Consider the following 20,333-nt stretch of genomic DNA (forward strand, 5'->3'; position numbering starts at 1 on the left):
TTTAATTTTGAGATCAGCTTCGACCCTCCCCGCTGTCAGAGTCCCTCCAGTTTTCCTAGAACCTCACAATGTGTAGGTGGATCTCCCTCCGGTTATTCTCCAGCCTCCCTCAGTAACACTGGATCCCATGTCATTGTGGTGGACTTTCCAACCCTCCCCCCTGAACCCATCACATACCCATACCCCATGTGGACCTCACCCTCCCTCATCCAGAGGCTGTGTGCACAGTCACATTCAGAGGACATCCCTCCCAAGGGAGCTTTGAGTACTCCCTCCACGTAATTACATTTTCCCCATTTACAGGTTGCAGATGCGTCCCCTGACCATGACCATCCTGTCTGCAGCCCAGTACCGAGTCACACAAGCCCGTGGCCACCAACTGTGAACACACCCTGCACGCCTACCTGTTTATCATCCCAAGTGAGCACAAAGGCCTTGCCCCTCCCTGGATCAGGGATACAATGTGCGTGCCATGCATATCCCTGTAGCATAGTCTGTGAAACTCCAGGACTGCCTTTAATCTCTCACCCTGACTATGAGGTCCACAGAGCCCCAGGGCTGCCTTTACTCTCTCGCCATGACCTGTTGGCCCCAGACCAAGGACTGTGGCTGCCTTTCAATGAGCTCTCCCATTCCCTCATGACTTATCACAACACAATTTCCCGTCCCCCAACTCCCCATCCATCAGTCTATATGCAACCCATCCCTCATGCCACACTAACACCTATTCCGAAGTCTGTGTACATCCCCTTCCATTCAAACAGTTCAATTCCCATCCACTCCCTTGTGTGTCTTCGTTCCAGTTTTCCTTGTCAGGCTGCAGCTTCCCCACACTTGTCTCCCCTCTGCCTGCCATTGTTCCCCCTTCCAACCCCTTCATACCCCATTGCTGTGTGTCCATTGCCTCTCCCCTACCCCCTTCCAACCACTTCGTACCCCTACTGACCCCCATGTCTCTGTCATTCTTAGCCCCCTTGCCCCCACTCCAGTTGCAATGCTAGTCTCTGTTTGAGGGTGCAGCCCTGCCTGAGAGTCACTGCACAGTGGTGTCCTCCCAGAGTATAGAGGCATCGACTGGGAGCAGACCAACCCTGCACCCCCACCAGTATGGTGTTCCACTGTCATTGCTGACAAATCAGCGCAGCGCTGTTGCAGGTAGACGTTGAACGTTGCACTCACCTCAAAGTCGCAAGAGAAGTGAGGGCTCTGACTGATGCACATCACTCATCGTCAAACGTGTTTCAGGCCAGTTTGTATTCCCGCTGGCATGACGCAAGATTGGAAGGGGGAACATAATTCCGGTGAGTAGCATATTTAAAGAGCATTCATGAGATGGTAACGTATGCAAATGGTCAACACTGATCAGTGGGATACCCAGCCCGCTATCAACTCACCATGAAAGAGGTGACGGAAAAATTCCAAACTGTTTACCCATCGGGGGAAGTCCAAATTTTGGCCTCTCTCCAAGTTTTCCGCTCCCACCTGCCATGAAACCCGCTGTGGACAGGAGGGGAAAATTCAGCTCCCAGGCCAGGATTTTCCCCTTGGCAGTTTGGGGGCGGGGCCCGCTTACCCAGGGGAAAATGACGCGGGATGAGGTGGGGAGGAATCCCCGACATCATCCCGGGCCATTTAAATCTTAACGAAGGCGGGTGGACGGTGAGATCAGCTGTCCGCCCGCCGACCTGTCAATGGCCAATTAAGGCGATTGACAGGCTCGTTAAGATAGTTAAATGCTCTGTCCGGCCAACCTTCAGGCTGGCGGGCAGGCCAGGAGCCCCAGCGGGCTGTAGATTATTAATGAAACTTCATCCACAGGCAGGATGAAGCTTCATTACTGTTTTGTAAAAATTTAATAAACTTTATGTGTTTATTATCAACATGTCCCATCTTGTGTGACATTGTCACATGAGGGGGGCATGTTAATAATTTTAAAATGTCTCTATTTTTTTGACTTTACTTACCTTTCGCTAAACTCCCTCAGACAGGACTTTGCCTTAGGGAGCAGTGTGCTCTTTGACAGATGGGGAATCCCTTCACCCGCCCCTGCACAGGAAGTGTTCCCATCGGGCAGGCCGCTGGGAGGGGCTTTAATTGGCCCGCCCACTCAAAATGGTGGTGGGCCCTGTTTCGGCAGCAGGGATTGGCTGCCCGCCCACCATCCAAGGGCTAAATTCTGCCCCTAATCTTTTTAGGTCAATGTCACACAATAAAACTTTAATGCTTTTTGAGGTAAAGTGAAGGGACCATCAAGTTATTATTTAAAGGCAAACCTTTGCAGCCAGTGTGATGTTAGAAGGTGGCAGAGCTGACCAACAGCTCATTCATATTGAGTATGTTGGCTCAAAAGATAGGACCAGGGTGGTTGTGGGGGTGCAGTATAGGATATTTGGCACAGTGACAGTCCTGATTGCTTTTGTGGAACCCAGAGGATCACTTCTGGTTCTCCTGACCCATAAAAGCAAATAAGGACTTTCATTTTGTGCTTCTGCTTGTAACTGGGTGACTGAGCAAGGTGCTTGTCTTGCCTGGTTAAGTCCTAACATATTTGCATCACGGGACCCCAAAGGGTCTCCTTTTCACTTAGATGGGTGCTCTGCTGTCCTGCAATTACAGCTACCACCATTAAAATGATCCCTCAGGGAGGAATGAGGCCTCAATCAACATATGATTGATAAGTGTTTAAAACAGTATATTGTGCTGGCACAGTGATGGTATTAGTTTCACCCTGGCAGTTTCTCCATTCTCAATTAGACAAAGCAGGCAGGTATCTGCAGCTCAGTTTATTGTCATTCTTTAGTTGATCATAAGGAAGTGAGCCAGAAACCCCATTCTTCCATTTCTAAGCAGGAAGAGTGATGTTTGTCCAACGTTTCTTTGCAATTACATGGCTGAGTCATATAGGGATGCATAAACAGGAATGGAAGTTCAAATATGTCATGGAGGGAAACTCACCACCAGCTTCTCAAGGGTGGTTAGGGATGGGCAATAAATACTGGCCTTACCAGCAATGCCCACAAACCATGAATGATATTTTAAAAACACACTTTGAACATTGTGTGCACCTGATGGAGAATTTCTATAACCCACAAGCTGGTGAAATTTTACTGGATGATCACCCAATTCAGCTTGGACTTGCACTGCCCTGAAGATACTCAAACTACTCAGAGTTTGTAAATATCCAACAGTGATAAAGCTGAAATGCTGGGGAAAGTATCCAAATCAATGCTGCAAAAATAATGCAAAGTCCTATCTGGCACAGTCTTCAGTACTGAAGGCTGGTTGTGTTGGTTACCAAGAGGAATTATCAACATGCAAGGAAAAAATGTAACATCTGAAGTCTATCTCCTAATGATGAAAGGATATTATTTTAATCTATCACCATTTATGCAAATTTGTTTATATAACCTTCCCATTTCCAATTATTGTGATATAACTTTGTACATAACATTTTGATGAAACCTTTTTAAAATTCTTGTTAAAGGTTGCTATGGTTGGTCAGGAACCAGTGTTGTTTGCCCGATCAATACGAAAAAATATTTCATATGGCCTCCAGGAGTGTTCCATGGATTTAATCACGCAGGCTTCTAAGACAGCTAATGCTCATGAATTTATTACTGAACTGAAAGATGGCTACGATACAGGTAAAACTCATTAAATTGATTACAGGTGTTGATTCCACTGGTGTTCTGAGATATCAAATTTTTGACAAACCCCTCCCCTCAAAATAATTGCATTAAAACAGCCCTAAGCTTTTGATTTGTTCCACTACTCATTTCATATTTACAGCAATGATCAGTTCTGCTTCTTTCTTGCTCAAGACTGAGGTTTGTATTAAAGTATCTGAACAATGCAACCCTCAGATAAGCATTGTAATTTCTTCTGCTAACGTGATCCATGTATAGTGTGGAAGGTGACATAGATTTGGCGGATAGGTGGCAAATAACATTCGTGCCACTCAAGTGCCATCACCAACAAGAGAGAATCCAACAATCTCCCCTTGACATTCAATGACATTACCATTGCTGAATCCCCATCATCAACTTGCTGGGAGTTAACATTGACCAGAAACTGAACTGGACTAGCCATATAAATATTGTGGCTACAAGAGCAGGTCAGAGGCTGGGAATTATGTGGCGAGTAACTCACCTCCTGACTCCCCAAAGTCTGTCCACCATCTATAAGGCACAAGTCAGGAGTGTGATGGAATACTCCCCACTTGCCTGGATAAGTGCAACTCCCACAACACTCAAGAAGCTGGACAGATTGCTTTTTTTTATTCATTCACAGGATGAGGACTTCACTGGCTGGGCCAGCATTTATTGCCCATCCCTAATTGCCCTTGAGAAGGTGGTGGTGAGCTGCCTTCTTGAACCACTGCAGTTCCTGTGGTGTAGGTACACCCACAGTGCTGTTAGGAAGGGAGTTCCAGGATTTTGACCTAGTGACAGTGAAGGAACGGCGATATATTTCCAAGTCAAGATGTGAGTGATTTGGAGGAGAACTTCCAGGTGGTGATGTTTCCATGTATCTGCTGCCCTTGTCCTTCTAGAAGGTAGTAGTCATGGGTTTGGAAGGTGCTGTCTAAGGAGCCTCGGTGAATTCCTGCAGTGCATCTTGTAGATGGTACACACTGCTGCTACTGTGCATCAGTGGTGGAGGGAGTGAATGTTTGTGCATGTGGTGCCAATCAAGCGGGGCTGCTTTGTCCTGGATGGTGTCAAGCTTCTTGAGTGTTGTGGGAGCTGCACTCATCCAGTCAAGTGGGGAGTATTCCATCACACCCCTGACTTATGCCTTGTAGATGGTGGACAGGCTTTGGGGAGTCAGGAGCTGAGTTACTCGCCGCAGTACAGCTACAACATTGGCATCTACCCGGCTATGTGGAAAATTGCCTGGGTATGTCCTGTACAGAAAATGCGGGACAAATCCAACCCGGCCAATTACCACCCCATCAGTCTACTCTCGATCAGTAAAGTAATGGAAGCGGTCAAGAATAGTGCTATTGGCCGGGTTGGATTTGTCCTCTTTTTTTGTGTACAGGACATAACTGGGCAATTTTCCACATAGTTGGGTACATGCCAGTGTTGTAGCTGTACTGGGTGAGTAACTCACCTCACTGGAACAGCTTGGCTAGGGGTGTGGCAGGTTCTGGAGCACAGGTCTTCAGTACTATTGCTGGAATATTGTGAGGATGAGGTCAAGCATGTTTTTCCCTCTTGTTGGATCCCTCACCACCTGCTGCAGACCCAGTCTAGCAGCTATGTCCATTAAGACTCAGCCGGCTCAGTTAGTAGTGGAGCTACTGAGCCACTCTTGGTGATGGACATTGACCACCCCCACCCAGAGTATATTCTGCACCCTTGCCAAGTGGTGTTCAACATGGAGGAGCACTGATTCATCAGCTGAGGGAGGGCAGTATGTGGTAATCAGCAGGAGGTTTACTTTCATGTTTAACCTGATGCCATGAGACTTCATGGGGTCCAGAGTCAATGTTGAGGACTCCCAGGGCAACTCCCTCCCGACTGTATACTAATTGCCGCCACTCTGCTGGGATGGTGATGGTGGTGTCTGGGACATTAGATATGATTCCATGAGGGTGACTATGTCAGGCTGTTGCTTGACTAGTCTGTGAGACAGCTCTCCCAATTTTGGCACTAGCCCCTAGATGTTAGTCAGGAGGACTTTGCAGGGTCAACAGGGCTGAGTTTGCAGTTGTCATTTCCGGTGCCTAGGTCGATGCCGGGTGGTCCGTCCAGTTTCATTCCTTTTATGAGACTTTGTAGCGGTTTAATACAACTGAGTGACTTGCTAGGCCATTTCAGAGGGTACCTAAGAGTCAACCACATTGTGGTGGGTCTGGAGTCACCTGTAGGACCAGGCCAGGCCTACCCTAAAGGACATTTGTGAACCAGATGGCTTTTTATGACAATTGACAATGGTTTAATTGTCTTCATCAGACTTTTAATTCCAGATTTTTATTGCATTCAAATTCCACCATCTGCTGTGGCGGGATTCGAACCCAGGTCCCCAGAGCATTACCCTGGGACTCTGGATTACTAGTCCAATGACAATACTATGCCATTTCCTCCCCAGGACAAAGCAGCCCACTTGATTGGCATCCCATCCACCACCTTAAACATTCACCCCCCTCCACCACCATTGTACAGTAGCAGCAGTGTGTACCATACAAGATGCACTGCAGCAACTCACTAAGGCTCCTTCAACAGCACTTTCCAAATCTGTGATCACTACCACCTCAAAAGACAAGGGCAGCAGACGCACGGGAGCAGCACCACCTGCAATTTCCCCTCCAACTTGCACACCATCCTAACTTGGAAATATATGGCTGTTCCTTCAGTGTCGCTGAGTCAAAATCCTGGAACTCCCTTCCAAATGGCACTGTGGGTGTACCTACACCACATGGACCACAACAGTTCAAGAAAGTGGCTAAGCACCACCTTCTCAGGGGCAATTAGGGACGGGCAATAAATACTGGCCTTGCCAGCAATGCTCACATCCCATGAATGAATTAAAAAAGATTGTGAAGTGCCATGCTGTGAGACTAACAAAATCTGCATAAATCTATTTAAACAGTGTCAGACTCACATTTATGCCTATCACCCTCTGGCATAACACTTTGTCAGATCTGCATATTTCCCTGCCACACTTGCAACTGACTAATATTTTATTCATAAACTAGCAACAATTGAATAGAATGAGAACGTACCAATTCAGGTGTACTAAAGAAGTATTAAAATTACCAAACATGAGTCAGCAATCAGTAAATTGCTGCCAATAAAACCAGCAGGAGACTAGTGAAATCAGTCAGAACCCTTTTTTGGCAGCATGTTTTCTTTGTAATTGGAGTGTACAGTACTTCAAATATGGTAGAATAATGATGTTCCCGGCAATGCTTATACAGTAGGCTTATTGTGAAGAATAACACTTTCATAGGGTGCTGAAGCATCACCAGTGCTCCTTGCTCCTTGGGGTTAGTCACCATTTCAAAAAACAGTGAGGAAGAAGTTAAGAAAAGTTCTTCTAGTAACCTGAACAATACCATATAGCTGTGTACCTGATTATTTCTGTTGATGACTGAAACAAATCTATACTGGGGAAATCACCGCACAGCATGTAAAACATTAATTTACTTTGTGTGTAAGATCTTCTAAACAGTTTCTGCCTTCCTTAATCAGAGGCGGGAGAGAAAGGCACAAAGCTGTCAGGAGGCCAGAAGCAAAGAGTTGCCATAGCTCGTGCATTGGTTCGTCATCCTCAGGTTTTACTGCTGGATGAAGCTACGAGTGCATTGGATGGAGAAAGTGAATGTGAGGTAGGCAAACATGACACTCATTAGCAACAGCTTCTCACCTTTAACATAAGGAAATGTCAATAAGTACTTAACAAATAAATACAAGGAAAGGACAAAACAAAAACAGAATTACCTGGAAAAACTCAGCAGGTCTGGCAGCATCGGCGGAGAAGCTGCCAGACCTGCTGAGTTTTTCCAGGTAATTCCATTTTTGTTTTGGATTTCCAGCATCCGCAGTTTTTTTGTTTTTATCTCAAGGAAAGGACATGCTGATTCAGGAAAGATTAGGAGAGACCAACAACCACTTCCATCCATCTAGCATTTTAATGTAGAAAAACATCTCAAGGCGCTACCCAGAGACAAAAGGAAAAAGATGGATTCTAAACCAAGAAGATAAAAAAACGGGTGACTAAAAGATTTGTCTTAATGAGAGTAATGAAGGAGGAGAAAGAATTGGAGAGATTTTAGGAAGAAAATTTGAGAACATGGAATCTAGGCAGGAAAAGACATTGGTGTCAATGGTGAGGTGGAGGATGTGAGGCCAGAATTCAGATGGGTCGAGGGTGGGGAGGAGAGCAGAGAATGGGTCAGAGCTATGGGGTTACAGAGAGGGAGGCATGAGAAAACAGAGGAAATGAAACCTAAGGATGACAACTTAAAAGTTGATGTAGGTATTGGGTGATTGGGAGCCAATATGGGTCTGCTAGCACTGGAGAGATGGGCATGTGTGATGCAACTTAGGAAATGACCAGCAATATTTTCGTTGCACTGAAGTTTATGGAGGGTGTATTGAAGGCTTACCAGGAGATCATGGAACAGTCAAGTTTGGAGGTGACAAAGACATAATTGAGGGTTTAGGGCTGAGGTAGGAGCAGAGGTAGTGATACTATACTATACTATACTAACTTATATTTCTGTTTCTGGGAAAGTTTGCAGAATGCTATTGTTCAATCTCACAATTATGTGATGCAGGATTCCATTTATGCCTTTTCCATAGCATTTTCTTTATTGAAAGCGCTATATATGGAGCTGTTTTATTTTAAATATGGTAAGAATCCCACATCTTGGGACACACTAATATTGAATTTAAATCAGGGGTGTTACAAGTCGTCACAATTTAGAGATGCCCTGTTGTAACGCTTTAAAGGATATTTGTTATTATTTTCTCAGATCATATTTTTAGTGTATCCAAACTAAAATAAGATATTCTTCTCAAGAGAACCTCACAATGTTAGTCAAACTGAACCACAATGACAAGGACATTGATTGTCCATTATGAATAATTGATTCTATTTTTACTGTCCGGTACCATACTGGGAACCAAGAATAGTCAAGCAGATGGAAATTTTTCTCAAACAGATGATTTGTCTGCTCCTTTGTTTCCTAGTTTTGTAACAAATGGTTGTACATTATTGCTAAAATAAATTGGTGAAAATTTTTTTGATTGTTATATGCAATGTAAAAACTTCTATGCTAATTTACTACATCGACATGAAAGGCTTTGTGTTCCATTACGAATTTACTGGTTTTGCACAATATTAATTTGTGCTTGTCATTGATAAACATTTTCAATGCAGTAATTCAAAATGATATGTTTTGAACGCGCTGTGTACATAAGCAAATTCTAGTTGTTGGCATGGATTAAAAATCTACTCACTATTTTAGATCCTAGAAGAACTGTCCAAGTTGAAGAAACACTGCACCATCCTTATTGTAGCACATCGTTTGAGCACTGTGAAAAGTGCACAGAAAATAATTGTCATCAAGAAGGGCATGGTGATGGAGGTGGGGAGTCACAAAGAATTAATGCAGAGAAAAGGTACCTATTTCAGAATGGTGCAAAAGCAAATGCCTGCTTTAGAGTCTGACAATAACAATTAACCATAAATCCTTGAATTCAAATAAAATTAGTATCACTGGAGAAAATATTAAAATTAAGAATAATAAGTGAATTAAAATAAGCCAAACTTTTGATGTATGTGGGGGAATATGTAAGATGTGAGGGAAGATTTCCCCCTGTTGTTCATATAAAGCAACACTAAATATTTGGGAAATTCTATGTTGACTAAATGACAGCTTTGGACAATTTATGATGGGCAGTTATCTATCTGGAGAAATCTTCTCGAAATCTCAGATTAGAATGACCCACTTCATTACAATTGTAGGATTAATTTACATACTTTTTGAAATAGAGTGTGTAATGAAAGAAGATTTTAGCTTTGCTCTACCAAACAAAAGGAAAAAGCTCAGAATGCAACTGCAACTTTGTGGAAAAGGCTTCAGAATCTGATATATATTAGAACAGACTTACAATTCTGCTTGTTTTCTCTTATACAAATGTATGTACTCTTCTAGTCTCAATGTATTACTTATATTGCTTTGCAAGTGTACATTAAATTGATTGCGAAAATAATGTCTCAAGGTGTTTTATTTTTGAATTATGTTCCATTATGAAATTCTTCAGTTGATAATGAATAAAAAGGATGAATTTTCCTGGCGATCCTAGGTGGGGCTAGAGGCATGCCAGCAACTTCCTGCTAGTGGCCAGTCTGCCACTGTGGTCCAGCCTCCAAGCTATTTGAGGGAGGCTGCATCATTGGAAGGAGGGGGTTGACTGTTAACCACCTGTCAGCAGCAGGCGGCCAATTAAATTGTCCATTGAGGACACTGAATCAGAAGCCAACTGGAATATTCCAGATGGCAGGCAGCTCGTGCCCCCACCCCACTGAGACTGAGGTCTAGCCAATGAATGGATGAAACCTCTTGGTGACAGGCCAAAGGGGCCAGTGATGCCTCATTCAACTTAACCGAGCACTGCAGCTGCAATCGACAGAGGGCCACAGTTATGGCTCCCCCTCCACAATGGCAGTCTGGCAGCTGTGCCACTTTTCATTTTTTAAAGTTGGAAAATTCTTCAGAAGGCACCTCTATCTTGGGATGCCATTTCATTTACCAACCTACTTCAGCAGTGCCTACCTCTGAGAGTGGGGCTGCGGATCCTTCAGTGCTGGTGGGGCTCCTTTTGGCCCTCCAGTCTCAGACCCCACCTGCCACCTTGAATGGACAGGGGTGCAAGAGGTGGCCACTTAATTGGCTGCTCCTTCCAAAATTTCCTGGGGGGTTCTGCTGCCGGCATTTCCCGGTTCCCAACCCGCATTTCATCCTGCCCTCAGTATCAATAAACAAACAAAAAACACTAGAAGCACAAAGCAGATCAGTCGACATCCATGTATGAGGAGGGATTAAACTAGATTGGCAGAGGGTTGGGAACCTGAAAGGGAGCTCAGATTGGAGGGAAGCAAAACTTCTATCAGGATGTAGAAAAGTGGTAAACAAAATTTGAAAGCAGACCAAGCGAAGGCAAGCATCAAATAGGATCAGAATGTGGAATAATGTTAAAAAGACAAAGATAAGGGCATTCTTTATAATGCATGCAGCTTTTGTAACAAGGTAGATAATTTGAAGGCACAAATAGAGGTAAATGTGTATGAGTTAATTGCTATTATAGAGGTATGGTTACAGGGTGACCAAGACTGGGAACTGGATATTTGACATTGAGCAAAGATAGGCAAAAAGCAAAATGAGGCGGGATGGCGCTGTTAATAAAGAATGAGATCAGTACATTTGTAAGAGAGGATTTTAGTTTGAAGGATCAAGATGTAGAATCAGTTTGGGTGGTGCTAAGGAACAGCAAGGGGCAGCAAACATTGTTGGGAGTTGTTTATAGGCCACCAAACTAGTGGTAATGTTGGGCACAGTGTGAATCAGGAAATTAGAACCACATGTAACATTAGTAATGCAGTAATAATGAGAGGCTTCAATTTACTTATAGATTGGGTAAGCCTCATCAGCACTAATGCTGTGGAGGATGAATCCCTGGAGTGTATACAAGATGGGTTTCTGGAGCAGTACGTTGAAGAACCAATCAGCTTGGGCTATTCTGGATTTTGTGTTATGTACTGAGAAAGGGCTAATTAATATCCTTGCTGTGAAGGAGCCTTTAGGTAATAGAATTTTTACATTAAGTTTGAAAGTGATATATTTAATTCTGAAACTAGGGTCTTAAATCTGAACAAGGGAACGTATGAACATATGAGGAGCAAGTTGGCTATTATGGAGTGGGAAAATACACTAAAAAATTTGACGGTAGACAGAAGAAGCTGAATATTTAAAAAAGCATTACATGGTCTACAACAAATATACATTCTTCTAAGACACAAACATCCAATAGGGTGTTCAAACATGGGTCAGAGAGGTGAACTCCCAAGATGAGGTGAGAGTGACTGCCCTTGACATCAAGGCAGCAGTTGACCGAGTGTGGCATCAAGGAGCCCTAGCAACACTGGAGTCAATGGGAATCAGGGGGAAAACTCTCCGCTGGTTGGAGTCATACCTAGCACAAAGGAAGATGGTTGTGGTTGTTGGAGGTCAATCACCTCAGCTCCAGGACATCACTGCAGGAGTTCCTCAGGGTAGTGTCCTCGACCCAACTATCTTCAGCTGCTTCATTAATGACTTTCCTTACATCATAAGGTCAGAAGTGGGGATGTTCACTGATGATTGCACAATGTTCAGCACCCTTTGCGACTCCTCAGATACTGAAGCAGTCCATGTCCAAATACAGCAAGACCTGGACAAAATCCAGGCTTCGGCTGACAAGTGGCAAGTAACATTCACATCTCACAAGTGTCAGGCAATGACCATCTCCAACAAGAGAGAATCCAACCATCGCTCCTTAATGTTCAATGGCATTACCATCGCTGAATCCCCCACTATTAACATCCTGGGGGTTACCACTGACCAGAAACTGAACTGGACTAGTCATATAAATACTGTGGCTACAAGAGCAGGTCAGAGGCTAGGAATCCTGCGACGAGTAACTCACCTCCTGACTCCCCAATGCCTGTCCACCATCTACAAGGCAGAAGTCAGGCGGAAGTGTGATAGAATACTCCCCACTTGCCTGGATGAGTGCAGCAACCACAACATTCAAGAAGCTTGACATTGTCCAGGACAAAGCAGCCCACTTTATTGGCACCACATCCACAAACATTCACTCCCTCCACTACCAACGTACAATGGCAGCAGCGTGTACCATCTACAAGATGCACTGCAGGAATTCACCAAGGCTCCTTCGACAGCAACTTCCAAACCCACGACCACTATCATCTAGAAGGACAAGGGCAGCAGATAGGTAGGAACACCACCACCTGGAAGTTCCCCTCCAAGTCACTCACCATCCTGACTTGGAAGTATATCGCCGTTCCTTCACTGTCACTGGGTCAAAATCATGTAACTCCCTCCCTAACAGCACTGTGGATGTACCTACACCACATGGACTGCAGCGGTTCAAGAAGGCAGCTCACCACCACCTTCTGAAGGACAGCTAGGGATGGGCAATAAATGCTGGCTCAGTGAGTGAAGCCCACATCCTGAGAATGAATAAAAAAAGATTGAACGGTGAATCAACTGTGGCTAACCAAAGAAATTAAAGATTGAATTAGATCAAAGGAAGTGGCTAATAAGGTTGCCAGTAAAAGTGGTAAGCTTGAGGATTGGAAGCAATTTAGAATCCAGCAAAGGAGGACCAAGAAACTGATAAAGAAAGGGAAAAGAGAATATGAATTAAAGCTAGCAAGAAACATAAAGGGGGATTGTAAAAGCTTCTTTAGGTATGTGAAAAGGAAAAGATTAACTAGGACAAATGTGTGTCCATTACAGGTGGAGACAGGAGAATTTATAATGGAGAAGAGGGAATGGCAGAGAAACTAAGCAATTGCTGAGTCTGCCTTCATAGGGGGAAGATACAAAAAAAATTCCCAGAAATATTAGAGGAGAGGGGCTTGTGAAAGTGAGGAACTGAAAGAAATTAGTATTAATATAGAGGTAGTATTTAAAAAATTAATTGGATTGTAGGTTGATAAATCCCATGGACTTGATGGGCTACATCCCAGAGGGTTGAAAGAGGTGGCTGTAGAGATAGTGGATGCATCTTTCAAAGTTCTATAGATTCTGCAGACTGGAAAGTAGCAGATGTAACCCCAGTACTTAAGAAGGGAGGGAGAGAGAAAACCGAGAACTATAGACCTATTAGTTTGATGTTAGTAGGGAAGATTTAAGAACCTATTTTAAAGGATGTGATAACTGAATGCTTGGAAAATAATAATATGATTGGACAGAGTGAACATGGAATTATGAAAGGGAAATCGTGTTTGACAAACCTGTTGGAGTTTTCTGAGGATATTACTTTTAGCATAAAGGAGATCCAGTGGATGTGTTGTATTTGGATTTTCAGAAAGCTTTTAATAAGGTCCCAAACAGGAGGTTAGTAAACAAAATTAGAGCAGGTGGGATTGGGGCTAACCTATGTGGTATGGATTGAGAAGTGGTTAACAGAGAGAAAACAGAGAGTAGGAATAAATGGATCAGTCTCAGGGCGGCAGGCTGTTACTAGTCGGGTACTGCAAGCATCAATGCTGGGGCCACAGCTATTCACAATCTATATAAATGATTTGCATGTGGGGACCAGTTGTAATATTTCCAAATTTGCTGATGGTGGGAATGTAAGTTGTGAGGAGGATGCATGGAGGACTTGGACAGGCAAAGTAAATGGGCCAGAGCATGGCAGATGGAATATAATGTGAATGAGTTATCCACTTTGGTAGAAAAAACAGAAAGGGAGAGTATTTCTTAAATGGTGAGAGGTTGGGAAGTGTTGATGACCAAAGGAACCTGGGTGTCTTTGTTCATAAGTCAATAAAAGCTAGCATTCAGGTGTAGCAAGCAATTAGGAAGGCAAGTGGTATGTTGGCCTTCATCGCAAGGAGTTTTGAGTGCAGGAGTAAAGATGTCTTGCTGCAATTGTATAGAGCCTTGATGAGGCCTCACCTGGAATATTGTGTAGTTTTGGTCTCCTTACCTAAGGAAAGATATACTTGCAACAGAAGGAGTGCAACAAAGGTTCACCAGACTAATCCCTGGGAAGGCAGGATTGTCTTATGAGGAGAGATTGAGGAAACTGGGCCTGTATTCTCTAGAGTTTCAAAGAATGAAAGGTGATCTCATTGAAACTTACAAAATTCTTACAGGGCGTGACATGGTAGATGTAGATAGGATGTTTCTCCTGGCTGGTGAGTCTAGAAACACGGTCTCAGAACAAGGGGTAGGCCATTTAAAACTGCGATGAGGAGGAATTTCTTTGGTCAAAGGGTGGTGAATCTTTGGGATTCTCTGCCCCAGAGGGCTGTGGAAGCTCAATCACTGAGCATCTTCAAATCAGAGATCGATAGATTTCTAGATACTAATGACATCAAGGGATATGGGGGTAGCACGGGAAGAAGGAGTTGAGGTAGATGATCAGCCGTGATCTGATTGAATGATAGAGCAGGCTTAATGGGCCAAATGGCCTAGTCCTGATCCTATGGGCAGGATCTTGCCCATGGTGGGGGTGGGTGGCAAACTGACTGCCTCCTGCAATTGGTTCCACACCGTGATTTCATGCGGGTGGGCCAACTAAGGCCTGCCCCACGTGGATCGCAAGCAATAGCGCTGCCTGTGCGGGCAGGGGGAAGAGGGAGAGTCACTCTGTCACATGAGCTGGGACATGCTTTTAATTAAAAAATAAAGTATTTATTTAATGTTTATTTGCTTTAGAAAACCTCATCCCGCTCGTGGATGAGGTTTCCTAAAAAAGGTAAAGGCCACTTGGCCTGCCCGCCGACCATTAGGTTGGACGGGCAGTGTAAATTTGAATTTAATTAGATTGTTAATGGCCTTAATAGGCCTTTTAATTATCGGCGGGCGTGTAGCCAACTCCACTGTGCGCCCGCTGAACTAAATATTGTGAGACTGCATGATGATATTGGGACGCACGCCAAGCGTAATATTCTGCCCTATGTTTCTATGGCTGGAATTTTGCAGCTCCTCATGCTGGCAGGATCTTCTGGTTCCACCGGTGTGAATGGAGATTTCAATGGCTCCCTGGCCCCGCTACAGGGAGGGGGTTGGGGAGGGCTGGAAGTTTTGGGGTACAGTTCTTAATCAGAATTTTAAATATGTCAATGCTTTACATTAAGTTGAGGATCAGTAGACCTCCATCACCCTTTCCTCACAGTGCCAACATTTTCACTGATAATCTCAGCCAAGGTCTGAACAATAAGATCCCAAGAAGCACATTAGTGTTCAAATTCCTGGTCATTGCAGTAGGAGGTAACTAAATATATTTGACTAACTGGATTGAATTTTTTGAGGAGTAGGGTTGATAAGTACAGTATGGTGGATGTGGTCCATGTGGATATTAGCAAGGCTTTTGACAAGATTCCACATGATGGACAAGATTCCACATGATGGACAAGATTCCATATGATGAACTGGTCAACAAGCAAAAACCTTTGGCTTTCAAAGGAGAGTGGAAAATTGGATCCAAACTTAGTGGTAGGAAGCAAAGGGTTATGGTTGACAGGTGTTTTTGGGATTGGAAGGCAGTTGCCATTGGGGTTCTGCAAGACACAGTACTTGGGCACTTGCTTTTAACAGTTATTATTAATTATTTAATCCAAATGTAGGGGGCGTGATAAAGACGTTCACAGATGATACAAAAATTGGCCAAGTGGTTGGCAGTGAAGAGGAAAGCTTTTGACTGCAGAAATATGGAATTCAATCTGGAGAAGTGTACAGTAATGAATATTGGGAGATGTAAAAGACCAGGGAAAAATGGGAGCTACTGAGCATTGTGGAGGAATGGACAGAGCTTACTGTGTGTATCCTCAGATCCTTAAATATAATAGGACAAGTCGATAAGTTGGTTAAGAAGGCATATGGCATGTTTTCCTTTATTAGCCCAGGCAAAGAACTGTATACAATACTAGTTAGGTCACAGCTTGAGTACTGCATATTGTTCCCTGCTCACCATATTGCAGGAAAGAGGTGATTACGCTAGAGAGGGTGAAATGAGATTTACAAGGATATTGCTGGAACTGGGGATCTTTAACGATGAAAAAAAATTGGATAGGCTGGGGTTGTTTTCCTTGGACCAGAGGAGGCTGAGGGATGACTTAATTGAGGTGTATAAAATTATGAGGGGCTAAAATTGAGTAAATGGGAACAACCTATTTTCCTTAGCAGAGGGGTCAAAAACTAGGGAACGTATATTTAAAGGAATTGGTAGAGGATTAGAAGGGAGATGGGGGAAAATGTTTTCACCCAGAGGGTGATGGGGACCTGGAACTCACTGCCTGAAAGGGCGGGAGAGGCAGAAACTCTCACCCATCTAAATAGTCATTGCATATCTACTTACAGTGCAGCTTGAACCCACTACCTTCTGACAGAGGTGAGAATGTTGTCACTGAGCCGTTATGCACATTGCTAAAATCTTCCTTTTTAATGCACAAATTATATAAATTCACCTCTAAAGATGGTGTCATCTTATAGATGATACATTTACTTTTGCCTTTGGGAGAGACATATTAGAAGATGAAGTACTCCAAGATCCATTGGCTGAGGTTGAGCCAGACTGTCTGCAATCATGGTATTGTCTTTGATCTAAGTTTCCTGCCACATATCCTTACATCACCATCTACTTTCTCCTCCATAACATCACCAGCCTCCAGCTCTACCTCAGCTCATCTGCTGATGAACCCCTTATCCATTCTTTCTTCCCACCGAGAATTGACCATTCCAATGCTTATACAAACATACGAATTAGGAGCAGGAGTAGGTCACTCAGCCCCTTGAGCCTGCTCTGCCATTCAATAAGATCTGGTTGTAACCTCAGCCCCACATTCCCACCTATCCCTGGTAACCTTTCATCTCCTTGCTTATCAAGAATCTATCTAGCTCTGCCTTAAAAATATTCAAAGACTCTGCTTCCACTGCCTTTTGAGGAAGAGAATTTCAAAGACTCACTGTCCTCTGAGAGAAAAAAATTCTCATATCTGTCTTAAATGGACGACCCCTTATTTTTAAACAGTGACCTTATCCAGCTGGCTTTCCATCTTCTACCCTAAATAAATTTGAGATCATCCAAATCTCTACTCTCCTATCCTAACTTGCATTTTTCTGTTCACCCATCATCACCTATGCTCACTAACCTAGGCCAGTTGGGCAATGCCTCAATTTTAAAACTCACAACTTTGTGTTCAAATCTCACCCTCTATTTCTGTAATCTTCTCCAGCCCACAACCCCAAAGATCTCTACACTCCTCCAACTCTGGCCTCTCACTCAATTTTCCCAATTTTAATTGCTCCATTGGCGACCATGCCTTCAGCTGCCTGGGGCCCTAAGCTGTGGAATCCCCTCCCTAAACCTCTCTGCCTCTCTCTCTCCTTTAGGATGCTGCTTAAAACCTATCTCTGGCCAAGCTTTTTGGTCACCTGTCTGAAATACATGTGGTTCATTCCCTCTCAGCTGATGAATTAATACTCCTCCATGTTGAACACCACTTGCAGGAAGCACACAGGATGGCAAGGGCGCAGAATGTACTCTGGGTGGGGACTTTTAAAGAGTTGCTCTGTAGCACCACTGCTGACCGAGCTGGCTGAGTCCTAAAGGACATAGCTGCTAGACTGGGTCTGAGGCAAGTGGTGAGGGAACCAACAAGAAGGGAAAACGTACTTGACCTCATCCTCACCATCCTGCCTGCTGCAGATGCATCTGTCCATGACAGTCAGTAGGAGTGACTGTCGCACAGTCGTGCTGGAGACAAAAGTCCCACTTCACTTTGAGGATAGATTTCGAACAGATCTAGCAACTCAAGACTGGGCATCTGTGAGGTGCTGTGGGCCATCAGCAGCAGCAGAAATGAAATTGAATACAATCTGTAACCTCATGACCCAGCATATCCCCCATTCCACCATAACCATCAAGTCAGGGGATCAAACCTGCTTCAATGAAGAGTGCAGGAGGGCATGTCAGGAACAGCACCAGGCACGCCTAAAAATGAGCTGTCAACCTGGTGCAGCTATAACACAGGACTGCTTGCTTTCCAAACTGCATAAGCAGCAAATGATAGACAGAGATAAGCAATCCCACAACCAACAGATCAGATCTAAGCTCTGCAGTCCTGCCACATCCAGTTGTGAATGGAAGTGGACAATTAAACAACTCACTGGGGGAGGAGACTCCACAAATATCCACATCCTCAATGATGGGGGAAGCTCAGCACATCAGTGCAAAGGTTAAGGCTGAAGCATTTCCTACAATCTTCAGCCAGACATGCCGAGTGGATGATCCATCTCAGCCTCCTCCGGAGGGTCCCAGCATCACAGATGCCAGTCTTCAGCCAATTTAATTCACTCCACGTGACATCAAGAAACGCTGAATGCACTGGATACTGCAAAGGATATTGGAACTGACAATATTCCATCAATAGTCCTGAAGACTTGTGCGAACTTGCCATGCCCTTAGCCAAGCTCTTCCAATACAGCTACAACACTGGCATCTACCTGGCTATGTCCTGTACACAAAAATCTAACCCAGCCAATTACCGCCATATCAGTCTACTCCCCATCATCAGTAAAGTAATGGAAGGGATTAAAAACAGTGCTATCAAGCAGCACTTGCTTAGCAATAACCTGCTCACTGCTGCCCAGTTTAGGTACCGCCAGGGCCACTCAGCTCCTGACCTCATTACAGCCTTGGTTCAAACATGGACAAAAGATCTGTTCCCTCGAGGTGAGGTGAGAGTGACTACCAAAGACATCAAGGCAGCATTTGACCGAGTGTAGCATCAAGGAGCCCTAGCAAAACTGGAGTCAATGGGAATCAGGGGGAAAACTCTAAACTGGTTGGAGTCATACCTAGCACAAAGGAAGATGTTTGTAGTTGTTGGAGGTCAGTGATCTCAGCTTCAAGTCATCACTGCAGGAGTTCCTCAGGGTAGTGTCCTTGGCCCAACCATCTTCAGCAGCTTCATCAATGACCTTCTTTCCCTTATAAGGTCAGAAGTGGGGATGTTCGCTGATGATAGCACAATGTTCAGCACCATTCACGACTCCTCAGATACTGAAGCAGTCCATGTCCAAATACAGCAAGACCTGGACAAAATCCAAGCTTCGGCTGACAAGTAGCAAGTAACATTCGCGCCTCACAAGTGTCAGACAATGACCATCTCCAACAAGAGAGAATCTAGCCATCGCCGCTTGATGTTTAATGTTATTACCATCATTGAATCCCCCACTATCAACATCCTGGGGGTTACCATTGACTAGAAACTGAACTGGATCAACCATATAAATATTGTGGCTACAAGAGTAGGTCAGAGGCTAGGAATCCTGCAGTGTGTAACTCATCTTCTGACTCCCCAAAGCCTGTCCACCATCTACAAGGTACAGGTCAGGAGTGTGATGGAATACTACCCACTTGCCTGGATGAGTGCAGCTCCCACAACACTCAAGAAGCTTGAAACCATCCAGGACAAAGCAGCCTGCTAGATTGGCACCACATCCACAAATATTCTCTCTCTCCACCACTGACACGCAGTAGCAGCAGTGTGTGTACCATCTACAAGATGCACTGCAGCAACTCACCAAGGCTCCTTCGACAGCACCTTCCAAACCCACGACCACTACCATCGAGAAGAACAAGGGCAGCAGATAGATGGGAACACCACCATCTAGAAGTTCCCCTCCAAGTCACTCACCATCCTGACTTGGAAATACATCACCGTTCCTTCACTGTCGCTGGGTCAAAATCCTGGAACTCCCTCCATAACAGCGCTGTGGGTGTACCTACACCATACGGACTACAGCAGCTCCAGAAGGCAGCTCACCACCACCTTCCCAAGGGCAACTAGGGATGGGCAATAAATGCTGGGCCCAGTCAGCGAAGCCCACATCCCGTGAATGAATAAATAAACAAAAATGGTTCAGACAAAATAAATGAGTTAAAAAACTACCCCCCCCCACAGGTATTATACAGACTAATTGCTTCTTTTATTTCCAGCAGGTTTTGAATTTCCACGTGCTGAAATCCGCGCGCCATTTTCCACCCACCGGCACATTCCACTCCGCATGCGCAGAA

At 44.4% G+C, this 20,333-nt stretch overlaps 1 protein-coding gene across 4 annotated transcripts in view; it reads left to right on the forward strand.

Moving 5' to 3' along the window:
• The window catches only part of abcb9 (ATP-binding cassette, sub-family B (MDR/TAP), member 9), a 63,201-nt gene extending 53,476 nt beyond the window's left edge, over window positions 1–9,725 (forward strand). For all 4 annotated transcript variants that reach the window (XM_041201881.1, XM_041201880.1, XM_041201882.1 and 1 more), the window contains 3 exons: window positions 3,485–3,644; window positions 7,200–7,336; window positions 8,981–9,725. In XM_041201881.1, the coding sequence (XP_041057815.1) occupies window positions 3,485–3,644; window positions 7,200–7,336; window positions 8,981–9,196 (513 nt within the window). In that variant the 3' untranslated portion in view covers window positions 9,197–9,725. The remainder of the gene's footprint in view (window positions 1–3,484; window positions 3,645–7,199; window positions 7,337–8,980) is intronic.
• Window positions 9,726–20,333: the final 10,608 nt, after the last annotated feature.

This window comes from Carcharodon carcharias, chromosome 13 (genome assembly GCF_017639515.1).
Source record: "Carcharodon carcharias isolate sCarCar2 chromosome 13, sCarCar2.pri, whole genome shotgun sequence".
NCBI lineage: Eukaryota > Metazoa > Chordata > Chondrichthyes > Lamniformes > Lamnidae > Carcharodon > Carcharodon carcharias.